Source organism: Pecten maximus, chromosome 14 (assembly GCF_902652985.1).
Source record: "Pecten maximus chromosome 14, xPecMax1.1, whole genome shotgun sequence".
NCBI classification, from domain to species: Eukaryota; Metazoa; Mollusca; class Bivalvia; order Pectinida; family Pectinidae; genus Pecten; species Pecten maximus.
The window spans coordinates 26,547,608-26,574,027 of record NC_047028.1 but is presented as its reverse complement, the minus strand read 5'-3'; the positions used below and the strand labels follow the sequence as shown (position 1 = coordinate 26,574,027).

Below are 26,420 nucleotides of genomic sequence, written 5' to 3'. Positions count from 1 at the left end.
TAACAGTTGTCGTAGGTTTTTGAAGTAACAGTTGTCGTAGGTTTTTGAAGTAACAGTTGTCGACAAGTTTGTTTTTACAAAGAATAGATTTTCATCCACGTTTTTTCCAAGAAGTGGCCGTTATACAACCATACCTGTCTACAAAGACCACACAATTGGTCAACAAAAAGTGGTCTTTATAGACAGGTGCCCATTATATATACACTGTAGCACATATTCATTATACAGGGATGGTCTCTATAGACAAGAATTTATGATTAACTTTTATGCTTGTAGCCTCTATTCAGTTATCATGATCGGATGGTACAGGAGTATACGTACACACATGCCTCTCACCTATTTGGATATGACCTATAGATTTCCTTTAGGTACTTCGGTTTCCTAGCTGTCACAGCTAAAACCTTTATTGTGCTGCCATCAGCGCCAACAGGAAGAAGTCGTACGTTGTTTTTGTAAAGTTTATACAGATGTCTTACAAATAACTGTTATACAAAGGTATCGATATAAACAGGAGTTTCAATAAATGCGGATTTCATAGTCAGAATTTTCAAATAAATGGAAAAGTGTCCACAATTAATTAAATTCAAGTAAAAATAGAAATGCTCCTATATACTATAGCATGTTAAACATGCAAACTTAAAAACGGGCTGGGAACTGACTTTAAATGTGGACACGGTCTGAACTCCCTGAAACCTCTTTGTATTTTATAGGGCTTGTCTTAGCATACATGCTTTCTATATATATATATATATATATACATAAAACATCAATGTTTTGGATTCCACCATCTGATCGATTTTCACAACTCCCTTTGTTATAAATACAATAGATACAACTTTTGTTTAAATTTTGTTTTAATGTTTTCTGCATGTTTTCTGGTATTTGAATAAGGACAGTTTTTGGACATAGAACAGTATAGATAATACATTGTATACCAATGGCTCACAGCCAAAGTCTTGTCATTCACAACTAATGGACAAAACATAAGGTAAAGTGGTTCACGAAATAAAAACAAATCAAAAGCATTATATCATTATTTGAACACTTAAGTGAAATTATGCTAGAGGAAGGAAAACGAGAAAATCAAATCCATTTCTGTGTCATCAAGCATGAAAGTGTCTGGGATAGTAAGAAGGGGAGAGATCTGAACTAAAGTGTGCGGACGAAAAGTTAATCGTCAGTCAACTGATTTACTGGTCTAGAGGTGATGACTATGGAATGGTCACGGTACTACAGATACTACAGATGTATCTCGTGCACTCAAGTCTCCTAACAATGATTTTGATTAACTACGAATAATATACGGCTAGAAACACTTGGAAGAACTTGTGTGGTAAATATCTGAAAATGTTGATGTTGATAAAATCATTAATTTTGATACATTAAATTGAAGTAAAGAAGACTCTGAGTGGATTAACAATCAATGAATTATGAATAAAGGTTTCAGAACACATCCATTTACATTGATTACAGAACCATAAATAAGAACACAAAATAGCAATGGAAACCAGTAGCAACGATGTTATATATTACATAGGGCTTAGGCTAAATAATCTAAATATTTATATACATTATATAGAGAGCCATGATAGCTCAGTCAGTTAGAGCGTCGACCACGTAACCTCAAGTGAAGATGCGTGAAGCAATTGGTGCGACGTTCCCTACCCGTGTCAGTTTGTGTTTCTCGGGAAGCTGAGGAACGGGCCGGTCTGTGCTGTCATGATTGTGACATGGGCAAGACACTTTAACCTGATAGATTTGGATGGCATTTGACGGGCTTCCTGTATGTTGTTCACTGAGGTAGTCACCAACTACTACTGCCTCAAAATGACCACGGCTGTTCACGGGGAGATAAACTCAGCAAATAAAACATACAAGTTGTGTTATCATCATTGATTGAATGTATGTAACATATACTGCTATCAGAAGGAATGTAATTTATATCGACTGTCAGGTGACATGCTTTCACCTTTAAAATGCCTAAAGTTGATAGTTTAGAACACATTAATCTTTATACCAGGAATAATGACCATATAATTAACACAGGAATCAATAAACAGTGAGGAATTCAATAAAATCAATACAAAAGGCCAAATTGGCCTGCATCACTTGCCTAGACAATCACACTATACTAGTAACAATTGTAAGGAATCATTGGGCCCTAGTGCTTCTCCTTCCCAGGGAAAACGGTCACCATTCATGAAAAATATGTTCCCCTTCCCCAGGGTATGCTAAAGATAAAATTTAGTCGAAATCCATTAAGTCATTCATGACTAGTAGTGATTATTAGGAAAAGTTGACTGCTGATAGACTGTAGATGCTGTGTCATATAGGCATATAAGCTGACGGTTAATCTGACCAGGTGAGCTAAATCAAATGAGCTGATTGATCAGTTACCAACATATTACTGGCACTCAGAAAAGAATCACTTATAATGATGACTAGATACCTTATAAAAAATCTTCCACACAGAATTATCATGGGTTTTTTCAGAGACCAAACTACCAAATCATTAAGAATCTCTACTATTGCCTACCTATATTGACCTGAGAGAATCTATTACAGCCTACCTATATTGATCTGAGAGAATCTATTACAGCCTACCTATATTGACCTGGGAGAATCTATTATGGCCTGTCTATATTGACCTGGGAGAATCTATTACAGCCTGTCTATATTGAACTGGGAGAATCTATTATGGCCTGCCTATATTGAACTGGGAGAATCTATTACAGCCTACCTATATTGACCTGGGAGAATCTATTACAGCCTGCCTATATTGACCTGAGAGAATCTCCTATGGCCTACCTATATTGACCTGGGAGAATCTATTATGGCCTGTCTATATTGACCTGGGATAATCTATTATGGTCTGTCTATATTGACCTGGGAGAATCTATTACAGCCTGCCTATATTGACCTGGGATAATCTATTACAGCCTACCTATATTGACCTGGGATAATCTATTACAGCCTACCTATATTGACCTGGGATAATCTATTACAGCCTACCTATATTGACCTGGGAGAATCTATTATGGCCTGCCTATATTGACCTGGGAGAATCTATTATGGCCTGTCTATATTGACCTGGGAGAATCTATTACAGCCTGCCTATATTGACCTGGGATAATCTATTACAGCCTACCTATATTGACCTGGGATAATCTATTACAGCCTACCTATATTGACCTGAGAGAATCTCCTATGGCCTACCTATATTGACCTGAGACCTATCATCTTAGACTGTCTGCCACTCCCGCCCTCTGCTGAATGGAGTTTCATTCCAGAGTGGAACCTAGAGACAATTCCAAGCAGTTCATTGTCTCTATAAGGTATTGCATAATAGAGTTGTGTGGGTAAAGGAAGTTCTGTGGCTGTACATGTAATCAAGTTCTGTGTGTGTTTATGGACCCCGGCTGTTGTTTTGCTTTGCGTTTGTTAAAAGAATTCGTTCCGATTTACTGTAATGTGTATATTAAACACAGATTGAACTACAGAGGTCTTTAAATAAACCACTTACAACGATTCCAGAATAAAAACGAAAAAAAACAATGGTCTGGATTTCTCAGACTTTGTTAAAAAAATTCTTAACATCTCATAGGTCTGGTAGATAGAAATCTCTCCATATAATATAACTGTACTACCTACATGGTTGTTACAACTCTTTACCTTTTTTAAATTGAAAGTAATGGGGGCATCTATTTTTATATACAGCATCCCTGTATCAACGTCTGTTATTAACTGCAGCAGTCTGCTACTCCAACAAATGTGGATGAGGGGGCCAACCGAACCATTTATAGTGCAGTCATACTGAAATGTCACAAACTAGAAAAGAAAGCAATTGAGACTATCGCATTTGGTCCCATCATACTGATAATCTTTGAACATCTTTGAATTAATACATATTGTCCTTATATTGTCTTATATATAATATATACTAAACTCCATTGATATTGTACCTCTGACTAAGACACGATATACCAAACCATACTGGTGTCCTATCAAAATTCCATTATACTGATAACGTGCTATTGAAACTGATCTGTATTATCATAGTGTTTCATTCCCTCTGATATGAAAGACCTAAATTTTGTGAATTTCAGTTCAGCAAAAGAACATCTATATTCCTTTACCTATTATAGGGAATGTTTAACAGTTTTCACCGAATTTCTATAGCCACCATGTAAAGATTTATTGGCAGAAAATTCAGAATTCCGCTCAATTTTAATGCGTTTTAACTACTCCGACGTCGTCTCCAAACACTTTGGCTGTTCGCGATGTAATTGTAGCATTGAAATCAATGGAACGAATATCTGGTTTTCAAATAAGGTACCATCTTCAGGAATACAAATTATCTCTACAGAAGATTTGGTTGTGTTGTATAACGTACATTGCTGTTATTGTAACTGCAAAAAATCCTACAGCTTCAACACTACATCCGGGTCATGGAAAAGCTTGGCACACAGGCCAAACTCAAGCTTCCCTCCAATTGTTTTTAGCATACACAAAACATTTTGTCTCTCCATCTTACACCTCTCTGTACAGAATTTGTCGACAGAACTTGGCAAATGTTTTGATGTTTCTGGCCATATTCATGGGTTTAGTTTTTAGGATAAAGGTTGTTCTGTGTTTCAGTCAAAGACCCCCCCAAATGCACCTATATGATGTAACAATTTAGATATGTACCTCGAAATATGCACTTGACATGTATTGCAAATCTGAACTTGCTACTGTCGGACTGTGAAGACTGCTATGTATAAAGGTTAAACGGTCTACAACAGAACAGACCCACTTATGTTGTGAGAGAACATGCAGAACCTCGCTATTTGTTCTTTAAATAAATATATTACCACCAAGAAAATAATTAATATAGGAATAAAGACGAATTCAACTTGCATGTAACTGACAAATAACTGTTAATTGTTACGTCACGCAGAGTTATATATAGGTACCAGAGATGTAAATAACATTATACCTATGTACACTTCAAAACAAAACATAGTTTATCTACATTACTATTACTTCCTAATATCAATAGAATTCTGCTAATATATATATAAAATTTTACCTTTTATACTTTCTTTTGATCTTATGTTAGGTATGTTACAGAACAGGTGTCTGATCACCGTTTACCAAATGCAGTTGGCACACTGATGATCAATTCAAAAAAGGCTGTTACATGCCCTCGAGAGAATTTTGCGAGATACTGGATTCCGTCATGAAAATTAAGATTATTCGCTTCTCAGCCATTTTGTTATAGACAACCATAGCAAACCAGAAATTGGTCTTTTATTCATTGCATCATTGCCATCTGTTCGTTCTTTCTCTCAATCCTACAATTAAATGGCATTCATTGGATACAAGCATTTTAAAACTCAATAAACCATTTTGATATTTCCTTTGGCCGATTATATAACCCTTTCTGAGACTGAAATGAATGTAATTCTTTTAAATACCAACATATTGTCAAAAAGCAGCGGAAATGTTATTCTCGACCAGATGGAGTATCATTAAGTCAGCAAATCGAGTCAAGCTGTGGTAACAAAAATAAACATTAACAAGGGCATTAACTCTATAAATAAAACTCTGCCCAACATCCAGAGCGGTACTTCCACATAAAATCTGGCTACGGCAGGTGAACAAGTTCACAAGGCAATTTGTTTTCTAACAATAGTATTCTCGGATCATCAATGCACTCAAGAAAATGTACGAGGGAAACTATAAGTCCAGTCAAATTTAAAAGCCCCACTCCACCTTTCCTGAAAAGCCATTCATTCTTTTTGAGATCTGAAGCACCAAAAGCATAATGTTGGTCAGGATGTAGAAAACCAATAAATGTTTAGTTTTGGGACGATAACATTTCAAGATCCTTAAAGAAAAACGTTAATACAATTAAAATTGTCCACATAAATGATGAGTTACCACGTTCATAATCGGGGGATAATACTAAAGTACTGAAAATGTAAGCGAACTCTAAATTTGGATACAAGTATACATCAACTATAACACATCGTGTTAGTCATGACGTCATTCAGAATTGGAAGTCTGCAGGTAATCTCAAGTTTTCTCACAAGTTGAAGAATTTTATTTAAGCTTTCTGTAGTTTGTTTTATTGTTTCGTGAAATTATTCACATGTGTTGCACTTGAGAATTACACGGAGGAAATGCCAGAACTTGTAAAACTCGCGCCACTACAGCTTGTTAAAACAGTTTAGTCCAAGCACCTCCTCTTAAAACTCAATAACATTTATATTGCCGGCTGCATTTTTGAAAAGGTTGCAAGCATTGTCCTTATGAACTGATGAATTTGATAACCTGATATTTGCACACACATTTTTATCAATAATTGATCGTGCCGGTGTATACAAGTGTGAAAGTCTATATGAAACCAACCCAATTTCCATTTGAAAATAATTTCCTGAAGCTATGCACAATGTAATTCAACTAGCAGGCCAGGTGCCACAGAATCTGCCTGAGGGGGGCGTCCATATTTGTTCTGCAAATCCCACGACAACAGCTATCCCAATAAAACATTAGGGTGATCATGATTTTCACATTTGACATGCTACAATAACGTTTTAGATATTGGCGAATATACACAATAAAGACACACTTGGGGAATACTTTATATGGGGTTACATCTTCATTTTTCCGATATTTTTTGGCAAATTGTCACTTGACAGGAAATGACTTTTGAATACTATTTCTCACACTATAGTGAAATATTAATTAAAATGACCTTATGGATTTTTTGTTGTATGAGCCTTGCCAATCATGTCAATCTGCTCAACTGTTTCAAATCCTCAGTGACTCTTTGTACAGACATTTTTTCCACTGGAGATTTGAGTTTTTTATTGATATTAATGAAGTTTTTATTACTGCTCTGGCTTACAGAAATGATTGCAAAGTACATGCAATATCCTATAGCGTTGTACAGCACATGTGGATTTTCATATAACGAAGCCTACCAAAGTGGCATTCCCAAGCTTCCAATAAACTTTTCAAATTTAACCCCGAGGTATACTGCCGTATCTATTCAGGTAAATCAATTCTTTACTATTGCATTATCAGGCATAAATGAATTAGACATTTTTTTCAAGGCCTTCAACTGAATTTACCAACTGTATACCTACGGCAAAAAGCCTACATCTTACCATTTCTTTTTGTTTTCCGTAGAATTACCAACAAATGCTATGTTATTCTCCTATAATAGAGCCACCCCAAGAGTTAGAGTCCGATTCTATAAGACATAAATGCTCCCGCTGCCACTTGACATCTCGAAACACAGTTTGGTGAGAATCACATCACCAGTTCCTGAGATTAGCTTTTTACATTGCATCAGGAGCAGGGCTCGAACTTAAAGGTAGCCCGATAGTCTGAGACTAGTAGATTTTCGACCCGGGCTAGTGGTTTGAAATTCTGGTAGCCCGACTGACTAGTGGAAATCTTGTATAACTTTATTTGATCAAAATGTCGGGCTAGTAAAAATCACAGTGGCACATGCCCGACAATATTTCAATAAACAACTCACATACCTTTGTGTATTATTTATTCGTATGTTCGCTGAAAAACGATCCTCCACTTTCCGTTTTCACTCGACATGTTGCCGTGTGTATACATTAGTAAACGCCCGAGAGTTCCGAAAGCATTAAAATCATAATGAAGTCCGAGGATTCCGATGTTGAGCACATGGTAAGTCTTGGTCATGTTCGCGTTTGTATCGAAAGAATTATTAGCAGCTCATTCAGGTTCGTTTTTGACAGCTCATTTTTTGACACATTGTAAAAGCGTTCGTAGTAACTGAATATGGACCACTACATTCAACGTTTTAGGAAACGGAAAGTGGGTGATCGTAATTCTGATGATAATGAGGATGAAAGCAATAAAAAAGAGAAAAAGATCACAAACGTGAACGGAAGTTCAGAGAACAGCGACAACAAGAATGTCCGTGGGTCGAAATAGACACCACAGGACAGTCCATGGTATGCAAGGCCTATCCAAAGATAAGTGATCGTAAGGGTGCCTTTGTTAAGGGTTGTTTTAATATGAGAAAAGACACATTAACTGTTCATGCATTGACAGTTCAATGTCTGACAAACGTGGTCAAAAGTTAAATCCTACTGTACAAAAGAGAGTCGGTGCATTATTTAAGTGCGTTCTATGTTGCAAAGCATGGTCGACCATTTTCTGCCGTTTCTCCAAATTCCAAAACTTATTTATTTATTTTATTAATTTAAGTTATGATGTTATCAATATTACAGTTTATATCCTGATTATTATCACAACAGATTAGTTAAGTATTTACTGCTGATCTGTTACACATGAGGACACATACATGTACAATATCATGAGAAACATGATAATAAATGTGTCACAATTTAACATAGATATTCATTGTTATATTTCCAATATTTTTCGGGCTAGCAACTTTCAATTTTACTAGCCCGACTGGGCTAGTGAAATTTACATTTGGACTAGTAAAATTTTGAATGGCTAGCCCGACTGACTAGTGGTTTTGAAAATAAAGTTCTAGCCCTGAGGAGGAGAGGGGATGCGACAGGACATAACGGGATACGAAGGTACACGATGCGACAGAAAGTGACGCAACACGACATGACGCAACGGACGGGATAGACATGGGTAACACTATATGTTTTCCCATTTCATGGCGGGGGCATAAAAACAACAATAGAATTATACATAATTCCATAATAATTGTGTAGTACACCCAGGAGTGGACCAAACATCAGACCAAATATTCAGTATAGTGTGTACATAACTCGACCGTGTAATCTCATTAGAAAATATGAATTAAAGGCAGGTGAACCGATATTGGGCAGGTTTACTACCGTACTGAGGTTTACCTAGACATCTGTCAGTGTTGTATTAGATTCTACAGGTCCCACTACTGTTGTTTGTCGGAAATAGATAAAGAAAATTGTATAATGTTATTACAAGTACTATTAAACTAAAATGTTCCTCGTATCCTTCCTAAATTGCCAAAAGTACAATTCCATAAAATTACATCAAAATATTTCGCCAATGGAAATTACTTAGAAATCATTACAAATGTTTTCCTATGGCCTTCTTTTCCAATAGGAATAACACAAAAACACAATCACACCAACATTTTGCCAATCATATGACGGAGATTTCCCATGTCCCACCTTCCCGATAGTACAATTCCAGTAAAAGCTATAGGAAAGAACAAAATAGAGGAAAACATGAGTTTTCCGTTCCTGAACACACATAATTCTGTGAGGAGCTAGATGAAAAACTATAGAATGATAAATTGTAACAGGAAAAGTCATATTTATCAAATATAATAATTCCTTTTGAAAATGCAAATCCATAAAAAAGCATAATTTTGTTTTTTCAAATTAATTAATTTTGAAAATGTTCTGACATCAATTGCTAACGACATTAGTGCTAATTAGGTTATAAAGCTACTGCAGAGTTGGTGAAATATCTGTATGCTCAGACAGAGAGAGAATTACGAACTTAATTTAATTAGGCCCTAATTTACCTCCAGTCATAATTTGTCTAACCATCGTACTTAAAATTACCACGCAAGGATTGTTCATGTAATGTGGAACTTGGACACTTCTTATGCTTCCAAGACGGTAATTATTCATCAGGTAAATCGGCTTACAGTCTATCAAAGTGTTGAGTCATCAACATTTCAATCGTCATTCTATGTATGTAAAATGAAATAAGTTTCAAATGTTGAAATAATGAGAATAATTCTAACAGCCCCAGAAATGGAAAATGGTACAACTAGAACAGTGGCATTGGTTTATAAAAACAAAATTATCGCTCTTTTCAGAATTGCATGCAATACATAGTTAAATTTAATTCAAATTACTAAACACTAAAATGCCAAACATCTAATAGCTTCGAATACCAAAAACGATTTGTCCAAATGCCAAACAAACAATTGGTCCAAATGCCAAACAAACAAGAAGAAACAATTGGTCCAAATACCAAAATCAATTGGTCCAAATGCCAAAACAATTGGTCCAAATAGCAAAAACAGTGGGTCTAAATGCCAAAAACTAATTGGTCCATATGCAATAAATCAATTGGTCCAAAAAGCAAATGCCCGATTGCTCCAAATGTCCAATTGCTTGAAATACCAAATGACCAATTGGTCCATGCTTAACAATGTGGTGTCTAAACAAAATATGTGTTCCTCAAGCTGTTCAGATATATGGGGTCACCAATATATGAGAAATGTCACAGCAATATTGTACTTCATTCTCTAATTAAAATCAACATAAATACCATATTTTAATGTTTTCTGATTATAAAAGAACAACAGAATATAAAACCTATACTTCAGCTTGTTTTCTGTGTTGTGAGATAGATACAGAATGTCCTATATAGACCCAGCCAGGATAAAAGTTTCTGCAGAATTCAAAGCACCGACAATTATTTTCCAAGATAAGAAGGTGTATCCCATCACCGAGAAGACAAGTTTTACATTCCAACAACGCAAGGCTCTTCACTTTATCTGGGAAACCAACATTACTCTTGACAATGAAATTGATGTTTTTATACGATAATGATAAAAATGTCAAGAAATCTATATGCACATACAGCATCACCTTCCAAGAGGTTGTAGCCCTGTTAAAGGGAATTGCCCAACACAAGCCCACATATGGTCCTAAAGCTATGAAGGAACTGTTCAGTTGAAAATTGAAAACAACATTAGCAAATTCGGTATCAAAACACTTGGGGCAATAAATAATGGCTATAAGTGTATCACAGTCCAGGAGAGAGGCCGATTTCTCTATCAGTCAGATCAAATTCTGTGCAATAGACATCAGGTCTAACTTCAGCCTCTCAACCTGGGATCGTCAGCATCCTCCGAGTCTTCCCGGACAACAAAAGTCCCCAAGGGCCTGTATAGTGTTCACAGATTTCTTAATGTATGTAAATACTGATGTAAATCACAAAACTGAATATCCTACGTTCTTTCCTGAATTTTTCTTTTTCGAAGTTCCTTAGATAAGTCCAACAGAACCACTAGATAATATTATCTACATCAATCTTTTTGAAATATTTCAAGATGGAATTATAATTCGTAATTAACTTATATCTTTTCGAGTCGATGATAGGAATGTATAACAATGAAGTTAAACATTCATTGTTAAGCAAATATTGGTTCTATTACAATGAAATCATATCTATTGGTTTGATGATTTTTTTTCAAAGAAATTCAATCCGCTTTAGCAACTTAATTGTTACACAACTTTAAAGCTGAGATGAAATTTACCAGTGTGAGGTCCAAATATGAGATCAAAGCTAAATCGTAACAGACTTAAAAATCTGAAAACGGATTCAACAACAACCAACAACAGGATATACTGCAGTGGGGTCACGCGGTACAGATTGGAAGGTAAAGCCTACATAGTGTGAGGCAGAAAAAGATTAACTGTCAATCTGAAGTGCATAATTTGCGGTTAAATCAATTACAACTCGGACGGAGGTATTTTAGTCAACAGTCTGGGTAGATGAAAAGCTTCGTACTAGTGCAGCTTACCGAATATCATGTCTCTAGGCCTCTGTAGTTTTTGAGACGTCTTTTAAAGGAAGAAGTTGAACCCGGATGGATGACATGCGGACATTAATAGACAATGGACAAAGCAAAAACCCAATAAGCTCACTTGGACGGAATAATGCACGTATTGACCTTGAATCTTGAATATACGAAGATATTGGTTTGTTTGCTGGGTTTATCGCCCTGTGAACATCCAGAGTCATTCTGAGGAGAGGTCTCCGTGTAGTAGTTGGTGACTACCTCACTGAACAAAATACTGGATGCTCGCTGCATGTTATCCAGGTTACAGGGAGCATCAAACACGAGCTCCAACTGACTGAGCTTTAATCACACTCCCCTTAAACTTAACATATGAAGATCTCATGTCTATCCTATGATTCTTACTTTTGATCACATGTACTTTTTAAACTAGAAAATTACAGTTTAAATCCAACCATCAAGTTTCAGCATCTAGTTCAACTGCAAGGAAATCATATAGAGAAGGTGTTGCTGAAGCTGTGAGCTGAGTTTAACAATATCACCATCACTTGGGCACTTGTACCATTAAGGGGTTATCAATATATCTTTGGTTTCATCATGGACAATTTATTTATAAGTCTGTAGAAGATAAGCAATAAGTTGAAATATGTACTAGAGCAGAGAAAAAACACTGACAGACAAATTCAATTGCATGTTCTTTGAAAAATCATTTATCCATGCAGTAACTGTTAAATACAGATTTGTACTATAGCCCTTCGTGACTAGATTATCAAGCCAATGACTTCTACCTGCCATGAATCACCAAAAGTGTAAGTGTCGAGATTTCAAATTTACAGAATTCCAAACAGCTGTTAGAAAGCCGTGAATGGATTATGGAATTCAAAAAATAGATATTTGCTGAAAAATTAGGACATCTGCCAATTTTACACCCTAACAAGCCAATTGTCTGGAACTAATTCCAATGGGAAAAGTGAGGAATTTCTGAGGAAACCTTTGTCAACAGTGAATGCTTAGGAAATGGGAAAGGAAACTCTCATCTGTTTCTTACATATCAAATAAAATGTCGCTCAAATGTAGTGTTTTCATTATTTTCTTCAAACCCCGATTGTTTTGAAATTATAACATTGCTCAAAATTTTTCTTACTTTTCCCCCCCTAAAAATTGTTTTACATTATGATAGCTCCCAACTTCTTTATATTATCTCTAAAATAAAATAATATAAAAAAAGGATATTTCAATTAAAAAAAGAAAAAATGAAATAAAAAGTAAAAAAAATAAAAATTAATAAATAAATAAACAAAACATTGATAATGACTATTATAAGACTTATATATTCCACTCATATTTATAAACCTCTAGAATGTTTCTCTTACATACGAAACATATCAATGCATAATACTTGGAAACTATAATTATGATATTGATCTCTAAATTCCTAGCCAAGTACTTTATGAGAAATATATGTTTTACCAGCTGAAGTAATAAACCTAGATTTATCTCAGATTGTCTACTGATGTTTTCAATGATGTAAGCTCAGAATACAATATGTCCAGTATTTTTTCATTGTGTAAAAATCAAGAAATCATTACGATAATATAGATAGCGGGTACCATGATTCATAAAACATAAATATCCACAAACTGATAAAGAGTCATTGACTTCCTAACATAACATCAATGCCATAAAGTTCAAAACAATTATCGTTCTCCTCCATCTTAATTTCAAGTTAATAAGAAGTTAACTGCCCACTTAAACAAGACAAATTTCTGTTGCACTAGTAGCAGAATTTCTAAAAAGTACATTCCACACTTCACCACATTTCAATTTTAGAGGAAAATGTCTTATTAAGTGGATTGTTACATTAAAAAGAAATGTGATATTAAGTGGATTGTTACATTAAAAAGAAATGTGATATTAAGTGGATTGTGATATAAAGTGGAATATGACAATGCATCGAGTATGATATTATGTGGAATTTGACAGTAACCAGAATGTGACCTAAGAGGAATATGTCATCAGTAGAAGATACATCAAGTGGAATGTGATATTAAGCAGAATGTGATATTATGTGGAATAGCAACATGAAATTTAATGTACAGTGCATTCCGCTTAATCGGGTTGCCTATTTGCGGGGACTTTTTACCCGATTAACCGACTTACCCGATAAGCCGAAATGCACGTCGCCATCTTGGATTTGGTCCGTAATGGTAGTCAGACTTGGGTCGATTTTGGATGAAAATATTTGCGTTATTATTGTTAATAAACGGTGTTTTTGTTTGTGCTTTTACTGATGTCAAATTGTCAGATTACTATTACTAATTGTATAAAAATGTGTGTATTAAAATAACAAAACCTTAATGATTTTCTTATTCGCGGCACAGTACAATCGTAGCACCTCAAATCGGGGGGTCATACATCCCTGTTTCATCCGTGTGTTCCTAATTTGACATACGATCTAAGGACTCGCCGACAATTACATCTAAAATCATTTATGTTTATCATAGAGACATTCTTATGTTCGCTTTGAAGTTTAAAATATTCCATATTATTTCCAATTACCAAAGCACAGAGATCGGAGAAACCGAGTTTATTTAGGTCGTTTCCTGTGGTATAAATTTATACGAACTTGACACTGGCAGTCACTGATAAAACAACACGAAATCCAATGTAATGTTTTTATTAACCAGTTCTAATCCTAACCTGAATAGGAATTATGAGCTAACGTCGGGCGTCTGTCATTTTACTGCTCGCTACTGATTTTTAACTCACCTGTCTATCGGTGTCGTCACATTTCCCCGTGGCGAACCCCTCACTTTGGATTCGCCACATACAGTAAGCGGTGATATCAATCGATCTGTAGCAATATCAGACCCAGGTAAAAAACTATTGTTTTGGTTTTTGCTTCGAAGATTTTACATCCCAGACGTAAAAGTTTAATTGTCTAGTCGCTTAATTATGCTTTTAAAACCCCATTACGTTTTGCCTGCTGCTGACTCTAAAAATAACATTTAATTTTACCCACAATTCTTAGTCGACTTCCTGTTGGGGAAAAACCACACGAGGCAGAATCAACAACAACACAGTTCTGAACATGACAAAACCCCGACATAACATTACCGTTTAAGGTAATATTTAACTGTTTTTTGACATTTGAACCATCAAAATTACACTATTTGTTGATAAATGTCTAAAACTTAAAGAAATACGCGATGACTTTCGTGAAAATCGGAGCATTTCTATTTTTTGTCCCGATTGTTCTATTCGAATAACCGGAAAATACGACTTTTCCAACCCAATTAAACGAATTTTTTTAACATGATTTAAGAGAAAATGGTTTTGGTTTTTAAAATTTTACCCAATTAAACGAAATACCCGATTAAGCGTTACCCGATTAAGTGGAATGCACTGTATTCTGAAATGTGACTTTTTTTTTCTGCAGTTCATAGTTCCAAAAAGTGAACTTCAACTGAGAAACATTCAAGTGATCCGATTTTTCACTATTGAACTAATTTAAGTACTTGGCTCCATAAAGGTTTTGAGGAAGGGAGATCACTCTGTTGTGTTATCATTAAGATAAAGGTCATGTGACAGTAGGGAGGGTGGGATTTTTTAATCTTGTTTTTTGGGGCTACAAAAATGGGTGTATGTGATGTTTTTGCATACTAAAGTTATGGTAAGAATTACCTCTTGAAAATTGGTTTTACTATAAAAACCTCAATTTAACTAGTAAAATTAATTCACCATTCAGAACAAAGGTAAAAGCTTAAAGCCAAAAATGCTAAATTCTCAATCAAAACCTATACATATTATGTGAAGTGGACTTTCCAGTTTGCTTTTAAATCTTTTTCTTTTAGCAACTATTGTTGTGAAATGGAAGCCTATTCACTCATGAATCACATCCAACACTGATATGCCTGTCATTTGCCACGTCTTGGTGTACTGTGTGTCATTCGCAAAACAAAACAAAGACAATTTATCATGAGTGATGTGGACCTTAGCTCCGGTTAAATTATTTGAAAAACATTTTTTTTTTGAAATATAGTTTTTATTGTTTCAAAATCTGTCCCATTATTTCAAGAGATTCCTACATGTGGGTTTAAAGTACAACAGCTCGGACTTATTCTATTTGAATCTGAAAGTTACCAAAGCTTATTTAATAATATGTTTATGGTGACATTCACAATGAAATGATACAGAGCACAGATTGCACGTAAACAAGTGACACTGATGAAAGGTGATTTATAGATGATATAAAGGGTACAGATACTTCAATGTGACATTAAGTGGAATGTACTATATCAATAAAGATTTCCCATAGGAAGTTAAAGTCTCTTAGAGTCTTAAAGTCATTTATTCTAAAACCTCATTGATTATCTTTCTGGAAAATGAATTCACTCTGGAAGTCTTATACATATCTACTGTAAGGACAAAAAGACATATTCCTATAATCAAAAAGGTATTTCCTCTTGAAGCATTGCATATAAATTCACTATTGAAGCCCCATAAAAATTCACTCTTGAAGCCCAATTCATATTCACTCTTGAAGCCCCATACACATTCACTCTTGAAGCCCCATACACATTCACTCTTGAAGCCCCATACACATTCACTCTTGAAGCCCCCATACACATTCACTCTTTAAGCCCCATACAAAATCAGTCTTGAAGTCCCATAAACATTCACTATTGAAACTCCATGAGAATTCACTCTTAAAGCCCAATTCATATTCACTCTTGAAGCCCCATACACATTCACTCTTGAAGCCCTATACAAATTCACTGATGAAGCCCCATACACATTCATTCTTAAAGCCCACATAGATATTCATTCTTGAAGCCCTATACAAAATCAGTCTTGAAGCCCCATATATATTCACCCTTGAAGCCCTATACAAATTCACTCTTGAAGCCCTATACACATTCATTCTTGAAGCCCCATACAAATTCACTCTTGAAGCCCAATACATATTCACTCTTGAAGCCCAATACAAATTCACTCTTGAAGCCCCATACATATTCACTCTTGAAGCCCATACAAATTCACTTTTGAAGCCCCATACAAAATCAGTCTTGAAGCCCCATACACATTCACCCTTGAAGCCCCATACACATTCACTCTTGAAGCCCCATACACATTCACTCTTGAAGATATTCACCCTTAATTACAGCTTTCTGTTAACATTATAATATGAACTTAAAATATATATAATTTCTCATTAGTTCCGTGTAAAACAAGTTTTGATAAAAACATTTTCAATATGCACAAACACATCGACCATGGGCATGTGCTCAAACAGACATGTCTAATTTAAATATTTTATAATTCAATTCTAACACAAATCTTGTACATTTGGAATCCTCAGAAAACCCCCGAGGAAGATGTACAAATTGACAACAAGTGATGTTTCCCTCTTACCTAAATGCTATAAAAGACGTAAGTTTCCTCATAAACAAAACGTAATTTGATTTACTTTAAAAGTGAGCTGGTTCTGGATTGAGTCTTTCCACACAGTATTACACAGATCTATAAATTGGCTAACATAGATCTAAGCATTGCAAAACAATGCAGGAACGGAATAGGTTGAAAATTTCCTTTTCAGCATGGAACATACATCAGGGGGAACATTTAGCTATGCATCAGTCATATATCTTTTTAGATATGGAGATACAGAAGTGTTGGAATGCCATGCAAAACATAGCATTAAAATAGCAACATTTACAGAACAACCCTGAATATTTATCTGATCAAGGAAAGTCACAAAAAACTTGGACTTGAATAAAAGCAAATTAGTTACAGCACATGTGTTGTCTGTCTGTAGACCATAGACTCTCGTATAAATTCAATTATCAGGGTTATAATTGTCAATTAATATAAACAATTCACCTACATCTCGTTTAATACCCTTCCAAATACCAATCACCATCTATCACAAACACATATCCCTACTCCCTAATATCACAGTCATATACAGGTAAAATATCACCCAACTCTCTAATATCACAGTCATATACAGGTAAAATATCACCCAACTCTCTAATATCACAGTTATATACAGGTAAAATATCACCCAACTCCCTAATATCACAGTTATATACAGGTAAAATAACACCCAACTCCCTAATATCACAGTTATATACAGGTAAAATATCACCCAACTCCCTAATATCACAGTCATATACAGGTAAAATATCACCCAACTCTCTAATATCACAGTCTTATACAGGTAAAATATCACTCAACTCCCTAATATCACAGTCATATACAGGTAAAATATCACTCAACTCCCCGATATCACAGTTATATACAGGTAAAATATCACCCAACTCCCTGATATCACAGTTATATACAGGTAAAATATCACCCAACTCTCTAATATCAGTTATATACAGGTAAAATAACACCCAACTCCCTAATATCACAGTTATATACAGGTAAAATAACACCCAACTCCCTAATATCACAGTTATATACAGGTAAAATATCACCCAACTCTCTAATATCACAGTCATATACAGGTAAAATATCACCCAACTCTCTAATATCACAGTCATATACAGGTAAAATATCACCCAACTCCCTGATATCACAGTCATATACAGTAAAATATCACCCAACTACCTAATATCACAGTTATATACAGGTAAAATATCACCCAACACCCTGATATCACAGTCATATACAGTAAAATATCACCCAACTACCTAATATCACAGTTATATACAGGTAAAATAACACCCAACTCCCTAATATCACAGTCATATACAGGTAAAATATCACCCAACTCTAATATCACAGTCATATACAGGTAAAATATCACCCAACTCCCTAATATCACAGTTATATTCATGTAACATGTCACATAAGTCCCAAATTTCACAGTGAAATCTAAGTATACCAGTAAATTGTCATTGCTTTAAGATGTAAAATGCATTACATTCAATTACTATTCAACTGACTTATATCAAATATTTGAAGAACTTTTGTTTTAATTTTATTAGTACACATAAATTAAGAGTCAAGCATATTACAATACTTCATTATCAGTAGTATGAAAAAATCATTGAGTTTGTTAAACCCCTGAATTAAATATATAACCATTCAATTATAATTTTTAAAACTTGTTATAGTCATATCCCACATTTGAATTTTTCATGACATGAATAATCCAAAATATTTCACTTCTTTAATATATTACTATAACTTTATAATACTAATACCAGTAATATGGCAAGTATTACAAGATAAAACATCAGTTTAACCTTTGTAGGTCATCTACAACCTGAATCGGTCATAAACAATTTACAAACATCCATCACAAAAGATAAATTATAGCAACCTGGTGAGTTTTACCTGAAAATAAGAGACTGATAAAGTTACAAGACTTCAGGTGTGAATTCTATCTTACCTGTGAATCGCCTGAATTAATCCTTCGGTGGGGCGTGTCCTTGTCCCTGGGGTGATGGTCTGGTCCCCACACAGGGGGTAACATGACAGAGATAGGTGTTGGTTGGACAGACCGGTGATCCTGGGCTGGTTGTGAAGGCTCTCCCACTATAACACACAGACGGTTAACTCCATTTAGTAAAACAATTAACACCCAATATTCAATACGTACACCAGTAATTCCTTAAACTAAACGTCCTAATGGCTTCAAAACCATCCAGAATGTGCTCACAAATGCCTTCCTAGATTTGTACAGGCCTCTCCAATGTTACGACATGTTCCCTAATTCACACCAGTAGTTCCAATGAGGAATATCCACGGGGCAAAACTTCCGTTTGGTATAGCTATAGCACTGGTAACAGGGTCCCCACGATACAGCCTCACACAGGAGTTTCCTAAAGAGCCAGACTGTCTATCAGATATTGAAACCCTGGGCTCCTCCATAGGCTGAGGACAAGTCAACACTAGATACACTGAATTGGACGTGTGGAATACCAGAAAGGGTTTAATATACCTATGTTGTGATTAACACCATTTCACTAGTGTATCACCTTGTCCAACACTAACAAGGTAGGTGGATTTATTCATTTATAACCTTCCTTTTCAGAGATTTTTTCACGCCTTAATTTTTTCTGTTTGCTTATTCACATAATTTATGAATGTTGGAAGGGTATGATGTTGATGACTTAATGTGGCTTCTACCATTCAGGACACTCCGGAATGAGTTGTAGTTCAAAGTCAATAGATATCCGACATTCTCTGTATATATGTATACAGTCTAATACACCTTATTTACATACGTAGGAATCTTACTTTTCTTGTAAACGAAAGTGAAATTTAATATCAACTTTATAGAGAAAAAATTCTATTAATGATGACATCCGCACAGTAGTTCAGGTATAGAATGAAAATAACACAGATCAGGTGTGATATTTGTCCTCCCTAACGATGTCCCAGGTATGATCTACCTGTGTAAACTGTAGACATGCACCGATATAAAATATATATTATAATACACTTAAACATTTACGATATACTTTTATCACCTCTATCCACCAGACGATGATCATAAGTGGAGATTTTTATTTTATGACTTATGAATGATTTGCTTTTCCGAGAGTAAGAAGACAAATGTTGCAGTGCTGTGTATGCCATCTCGTATCCTATATATATATATACTATACACACAGAACATGTTATAGGCAGGCCAGATTCCTGAAGATTTTATCTCATCCTACAAACCCCTGAAACTTTGTCCAGGACTCTTCAGTTTATAAGACCAGACTAAAGTGTAAGACATGGTTTATAAAGTACATGATACATCATGATATCTTTTTTTGCATGCTCAAGTGTTCATTGAAATAATGATACAGTTACTTCTATACTTCCATGTATCTATACTTCACCCACCTGTTTCATTTCATTATGCGATCAGAAAACATCTTTATTTTAACGAACACTTTTTATTGTTCCTTTTCTACGACAACATGTTGTGTACGAGTGGAGAGCGTAATAATGCATCAGACAAGCTCAGGCCTAGTGGGAATTCTCTATAGCCTAGTGGTAGAGTGTTGGTGTATAACAGACAGCGAGAGACTTCAGGTTCGAGCCACAGTATGGACAGGATATTTTTCAGAACTGCTTCAGTTTACCCCAATTATGTCTAGCTACACACAGAATACCCTACCTCTATTACACACAGAATATCCAAAGTCTATTACACACAGAATATCAAAAAGTCTATTACACACAGAATATCTTAAGTCTATTAAACACAGAATATCCAAAGTCTATTACACACAGAATATCAAAAAGTCTATTACAAACAGAATATCCAAAGTCTATTACACACAGAATATCCAAATTCTATTACACACAGAATATCCAAAGTCTATTACACACAGAATATCCAAAGTCTATTACACACAGAATATCCAAATTCTATTACACACAGAATATCCAAAGTCTATTACACACAGAATACCTAAAGTCTATTACACACAAAATACCTAAAGTCTATTACACACATAATATCCAAAGTCTATTACAAACAGAATATCAAAGTCTAATATTACACACAGAATATCCAAAGTATATTACACACAGAATATCCAAAGTCTATTACACACAGAATACCCAAAGTCTATTACACACAGAATATCCAGAGTCTATTACACACAGAATATCCAAAGTCTATTACACACAGAATATCCAAAGTCTACTACACACAAAATACCCAAAGTCTATTACACACAGAATATCCAAAGTCTATTACACACAGAATATCCAAAGTCTATTACACACAAAATATCCAAAGTCTATTACACACAGAATATTCAAAGTCTATTACACACAGAATATCCAAAGTCTATTACACACAGAATATCCAAAGTCTATTACACACAGAATACCCTGTCTCTATTACACACAGAATACCCAAAGTCTATTACACACAGAATATCCAGAGTCTGTTACACACAGAATATCCAAAGTCTATTACACACAGAATATCCAAAGTCTATTACACACAGAATATCCAAAGTCTATTACACACAGAATATCCAAATTCTATTACACACAGAATATCCAAAGTATATTACACACAGAATATCCAAAGTCTATTACATACAGAATATCCAAATTCTATTACACACAGAATATCCAAAGTCTATTACACACAGAATATCCAAATTCTATTACACACAGAATATCCAAAGTCTATTACACACAGAATATCCAAAGTCTATTACACACAGAATACCCAAAGTCTATTACACACAGAATATTCAAATTCTATTACACACAGAATATTCAAATTCTATTACACACAGAATATCCAAAGTCTATTACACACAGAATACCCAAAGTCTATTACACACAGAATATTCAAATTCTATTACACACAGAATATCCAAAGTCTATTACACACAGAATACCCAAAGTCTATTACACACAGAATATCCAAAGTTTATTACACACAGAATATCCAAAGTCTATTAATGATAAAACTTATCTTCCAAAAGATTTCCTATATTCCATTTCTAGTACATGAGGTAGTTTTGTCCTATATACAGTATTACAATGGGGTTAGATATCTTAAATTTACAAGGGAGGATTGTTTTATACGGGAAGGATATTCTAAAATATCAATAAACTAAGAGAAAACAAAGCGTATGAAGCTTAAATTTGATATTGATTTCCCCTTAAAATAAAATAAATATTCTCTAGGTGACATTTTACCGGCTACCACATATCATGTTTGAATTCTCTGCCTGCTGTATCCTGCATGGTGTAAGATTTCTTTGCCTTGGCCCCTTTATGATCCTCTACTAGTACACTGAATACCTGATCAATACAATTACTCACTGGACACGCTATGTCATCATCAGCTTCCTCTTGATTGTAAAAGTGAAAACTGTAATGTGGATTGTACTACCCATGATCCCTCAATCTCCTCTAGATATCCTTATCTCATCACAGCCTCCATACCTACCAATGACCCATCTGTCCCCTCTAGATACCCTGTATCTCATCACAGCCTCCGTACCTACCCATGACCCCTCTGTCCCCTCTAGATACCCTGTATCTCATCACAGCCTCCGTACCTACCCATGACCCCTCTGTCCCCTCTAGATACCCTGTATCTCATCACAGCCTCCGTACCTACCAATGACCCCTCTGTCCCCTCTAGATACCCTGTATCTCATCACAGCCTCCGTACCTACCAATGACCCCTCTGTCCCCTCTAGATACCCTATATCTCATCACAGCCTCTGTACCTACCCTTGACCCCTCTAGATACCCTATATCTCATCACAGCCTCCGTACCTACTCATGACCCCTATGTCCAATCTAGATACCCTGTATCTCATCACAACCTCCGTACCTACCCATGACCCCTCTGTCTCCTCTAGATATCCTATATCTCATCACAGCCTCTGTACCTAACCATGACCCCTCTGTCCCCTGTGGATACCCTATATCTCATCACAGCTTCTGTACCTACCCATGACCCCTCTGTCCCCTCTAGATATCCTGTATCTCATCACAGCCTCCGTACCTACCCATGACCCCTCTGTCCCCTCTAGATACCCTGTACCTCATCACAGCCTCCGTACCTACCCATGACCCCTCTGTCCCCTCTAGATACCCTATATCTTATCACAGCTTCTGTACCTACCCTTGACCCCTCTGGATACCCTATATCTCATCACAGCCTCTGTACCTACCCATGACCCCTCTGTCCCCTCTAGATACCCTGTATCTCATCACAGCCTCTGTACCTATACCCATGACCCATATGTCCCCTCTAGATACCCTGTATCTCATCCCAGCCTCTGTACCTATACCCATGACCCCTGTGTCCCCTCTAGATACCCTGTATCTCATCACAGCCTCTGTACCTATACTCATGACCCCTGTGTCCCCTCTAGATACCCTGTATCTCATCACAGCCTCTGTTCCTACCCATGACCCCTATATCCCCTCTAGATACCCTATATCTCATCACAGCCTCTGTACCTATACCCATGACCCCTATGTCCCCTCTAGATACCCTGTAACTCATCAATGACAACCTCGGTACCTTTTATGATCAATCTGCCAATGTCTCCTTCCCTCACTGCTTCATCAGGACACAGGAAAATCTCAATCTCCTCTAGACATTCTCATAAAGAAGATCTAATGACCAGCAATTTTCTCTAACAAGACAATTCTTACCAATTATGATACTCTTATTCATGTCACCCTGAAATTACTTCTATCTAAACACTTCCCTATATCAACCGATAATATGAGAAAATATTTTGGGATCATCATAGACATCCATTTTTTGTCATCAATCTGTGCTGTTCATAGTAATTCACAGTGTCATAAATCTGTGCTAAAATCTGATTCGCATAGAGATGAATTCTAAACATCTAAAAACAGTTAATTGTGTCAAAAAGAAAAAAATATTTTTCCTCCGTAAACAAATACTCAAAATCACCAATTTGTTATTGATCCACAGAAAAAGATGAAGCTACAACAGTAGCTATTTGAGGGTAGACTTGATTTTACGATTTTTACGACAGGCTGTCAAACTCCTGGTGTATAACTGTATTATGTAATGCCACCGCTGCGAACTCCATTTCTGTACAAAACCACGAGCAATTTATTCAAACATAAAGAAAAAAACTTGTTACTTTCCATGTACATATGACACAATATATAATCAGAAAACCCACTGTGTACACATAAAATGGCCGTTACAGAGACAAGTGTGATAGGATATGCAATAACTTACCAATAACAAATTTGTGTATAAACTGATCAACCCCATCATGGGAAGTAACACTCCTGGAATCGTCTGAACCAAAAAAGGAAATGGAACACCCACATCAATCATTCCTGTTTACAAAGTCACTACAAAAGCGGATTCCATTTTTATATTTTTTTCGACACCAAACAATTAAAATTCATTTCTGTTTACCATGCAGTCCACTTGCATATGATTTGCTTAGTTAATCTAATTTGCCTTTTTGAGAGTGTCTTTTCTCTTTGATGATGTGGCTGATCTTCCCCTTGATAAGGAGAAGATGGTAAAATGTGTAATGTCTTTGAGTGGTCATCTTTCTTATGAGTTGTCTACCTTTGTTTGAGGGAGTGAGCAATCTTTTTTAAGAGATATCTACTTTTTTTGAGTGAGTTATCTTTCTAAAGAGTTATCTGTCGTTGTTTGAGGAAGTAGTGTGTCTTTGTTTGAATAATTTATTTTCCAAGCTGTTTGAATGAGTAATCTTTCTTTGTTTGAGTAAGTTAATGTTCTTTGCTTAAGTGAATTATCTCCCTTTGTTTGAGAGAGTTATAAATCTTTAAGTGAATTATCTCCCATTGTTTGAGTGAGTTATCTTTGTTTGAGTGAGTTATTTTTCTTTGCTTGAATGAATTATCTCCCTTAGTTTGAATGAATTATCTCCCTTAGTTTGAATGAATTATCTCCCTTAGTTTGAATGAATTATCTCCCTTAGTTTGAGTGAATACTCTTCCTTTGTTTGAGTGAGTTATCTTTTTTTGTTGAAATGAATTATCTCCCTTGGTTTGAGTGAGTTATTTTTCTTTGTTGGAGTGAATTATCTCCCTTTGTTTGAGTTAATTATCTATCTTTGGTAAAACAAATTATTTTTCTTTCTGGGAAGGATTTATCTTTTTCTTTTACAGCTTAAAACATTAATATCTAAATAATCTGATCTAGCATGACTTCACTTCTAAATGAAAGACCAGTGCAATAACCACTGCATCATGCAACCACTCCCAATATTTCTGGGATATTAACCAGTTAGCCTTGCAAAGGCAACATGTCCTTAAAATACTACACTAAAGGATATCCCTAGTTCCTAACATGACCAGGATTTGACCTAGATTTCTATCGCGGATGTTGTTGAGGAAGCAAAAGATGCTTTCCCTTCCTGAACGCCTGGTCTTATTTGACTAATACTGTTTTAAGGGTCTTCATGCAAATCTGTTTGTTTACATTTTACCCTTGTTTGATCAATTTTTGTTAAAATTACTATTTTATTTTTATGTCAGAATACTGTTGTTTTTCAACCTATAACATCAAACAGAGGCAGAAACAAAATTCTAAATTTTTAAAGTCTAATTTTAATCATTTCCATACTTTGTATTGAATTGATATTTATACAGACTTTCGTTTCCTGACTCTTACACAGTTACTACTGTTGTTAACCGAACCATTCTAATCCACACTATACCCAACTCACAGCTTGACTTACGCATACCTCTGTACTTTACACCGGTGCTTTATGCGGGAGGGGGCAGTAATTAAGGTAATTAGAGGGCTATAATTTTTACCGTATAAAACCCAGGAGGCTAACTCATAAACCTAAGCTGCAGGTAGGGGATGGACTTAGGTAATCAATGCAGGACAGTGTAAATGATATTTGTTAGAAATTTTACAAAAGTGCAATAGACTGGGGCACTTACTAGACTATGGGTTTATTTCAGAATAAACACGGAACTAACATCTAATATAGTATATTCATGTTGCAGAATAATACTGCTGAAGAATTTTTAGAAATTAAGTCAGCAGGTTTTGGCATTTAATTAACTTTTCTATTTCTAATTCAATCAAGTTATAAGTTTCTATATTTATATCACATAACCTAGACCAAGTTTGAAGCATATTAACACAACACAATCTTATATATGGATTTTCAATAATTCTTAATTTCACATAAAAAGAACAGGCATATTGTTGCAGTATCAAACTTAATTACACATGGTAATTCAATATGTTAGGCCGATCACAGCAATTTTTTTTAATCTTCTTTTATCCAAATAACTCTGACATATGGATGCAAATTAACAATGTTGATAGGACCACTAGTCACCTTGAGTTATTATAATCAGAAAATTTATAATTAGCCCTTCAGGA

At 35.3% G+C, this 26,420-nt stretch overlaps 1 protein-coding gene and 1 long non-coding RNA gene across 2 annotated transcripts in view; one reads left to right on the top strand and one right to left on the bottom strand.

The window, feature by feature from the left end:
* The window catches only part of LOC117341830, a 172,319-nt gene that overhangs the window by 41,315 nt on the left and 104,584 nt on the right, over positions 1–26,420 (bottom strand). Inside the window, exon 4 of the mRNA XM_033903692.1 lies at positions 18,951–19,096. Within this exon, the coding sequence (XP_033759583.1) occupies positions 18,951–19,096 (146 nt within the window). The remainder of the gene's footprint in view (positions 1–18,950; positions 19,097–26,420) is intronic.
* The window catches only part of LOC117343013, a 46,189-nt gene continuing 39,114 nt past the window's right edge, over positions 19,346–26,420 (top strand). Inside the window, exon 1 of the long non-coding RNA XR_004535945.1 lies at positions 19,346–19,558. This is a non-coding gene — a long non-coding RNA (uncharacterized LOC117343013). The remainder of the gene's footprint in view (positions 19,559–26,420) is intronic.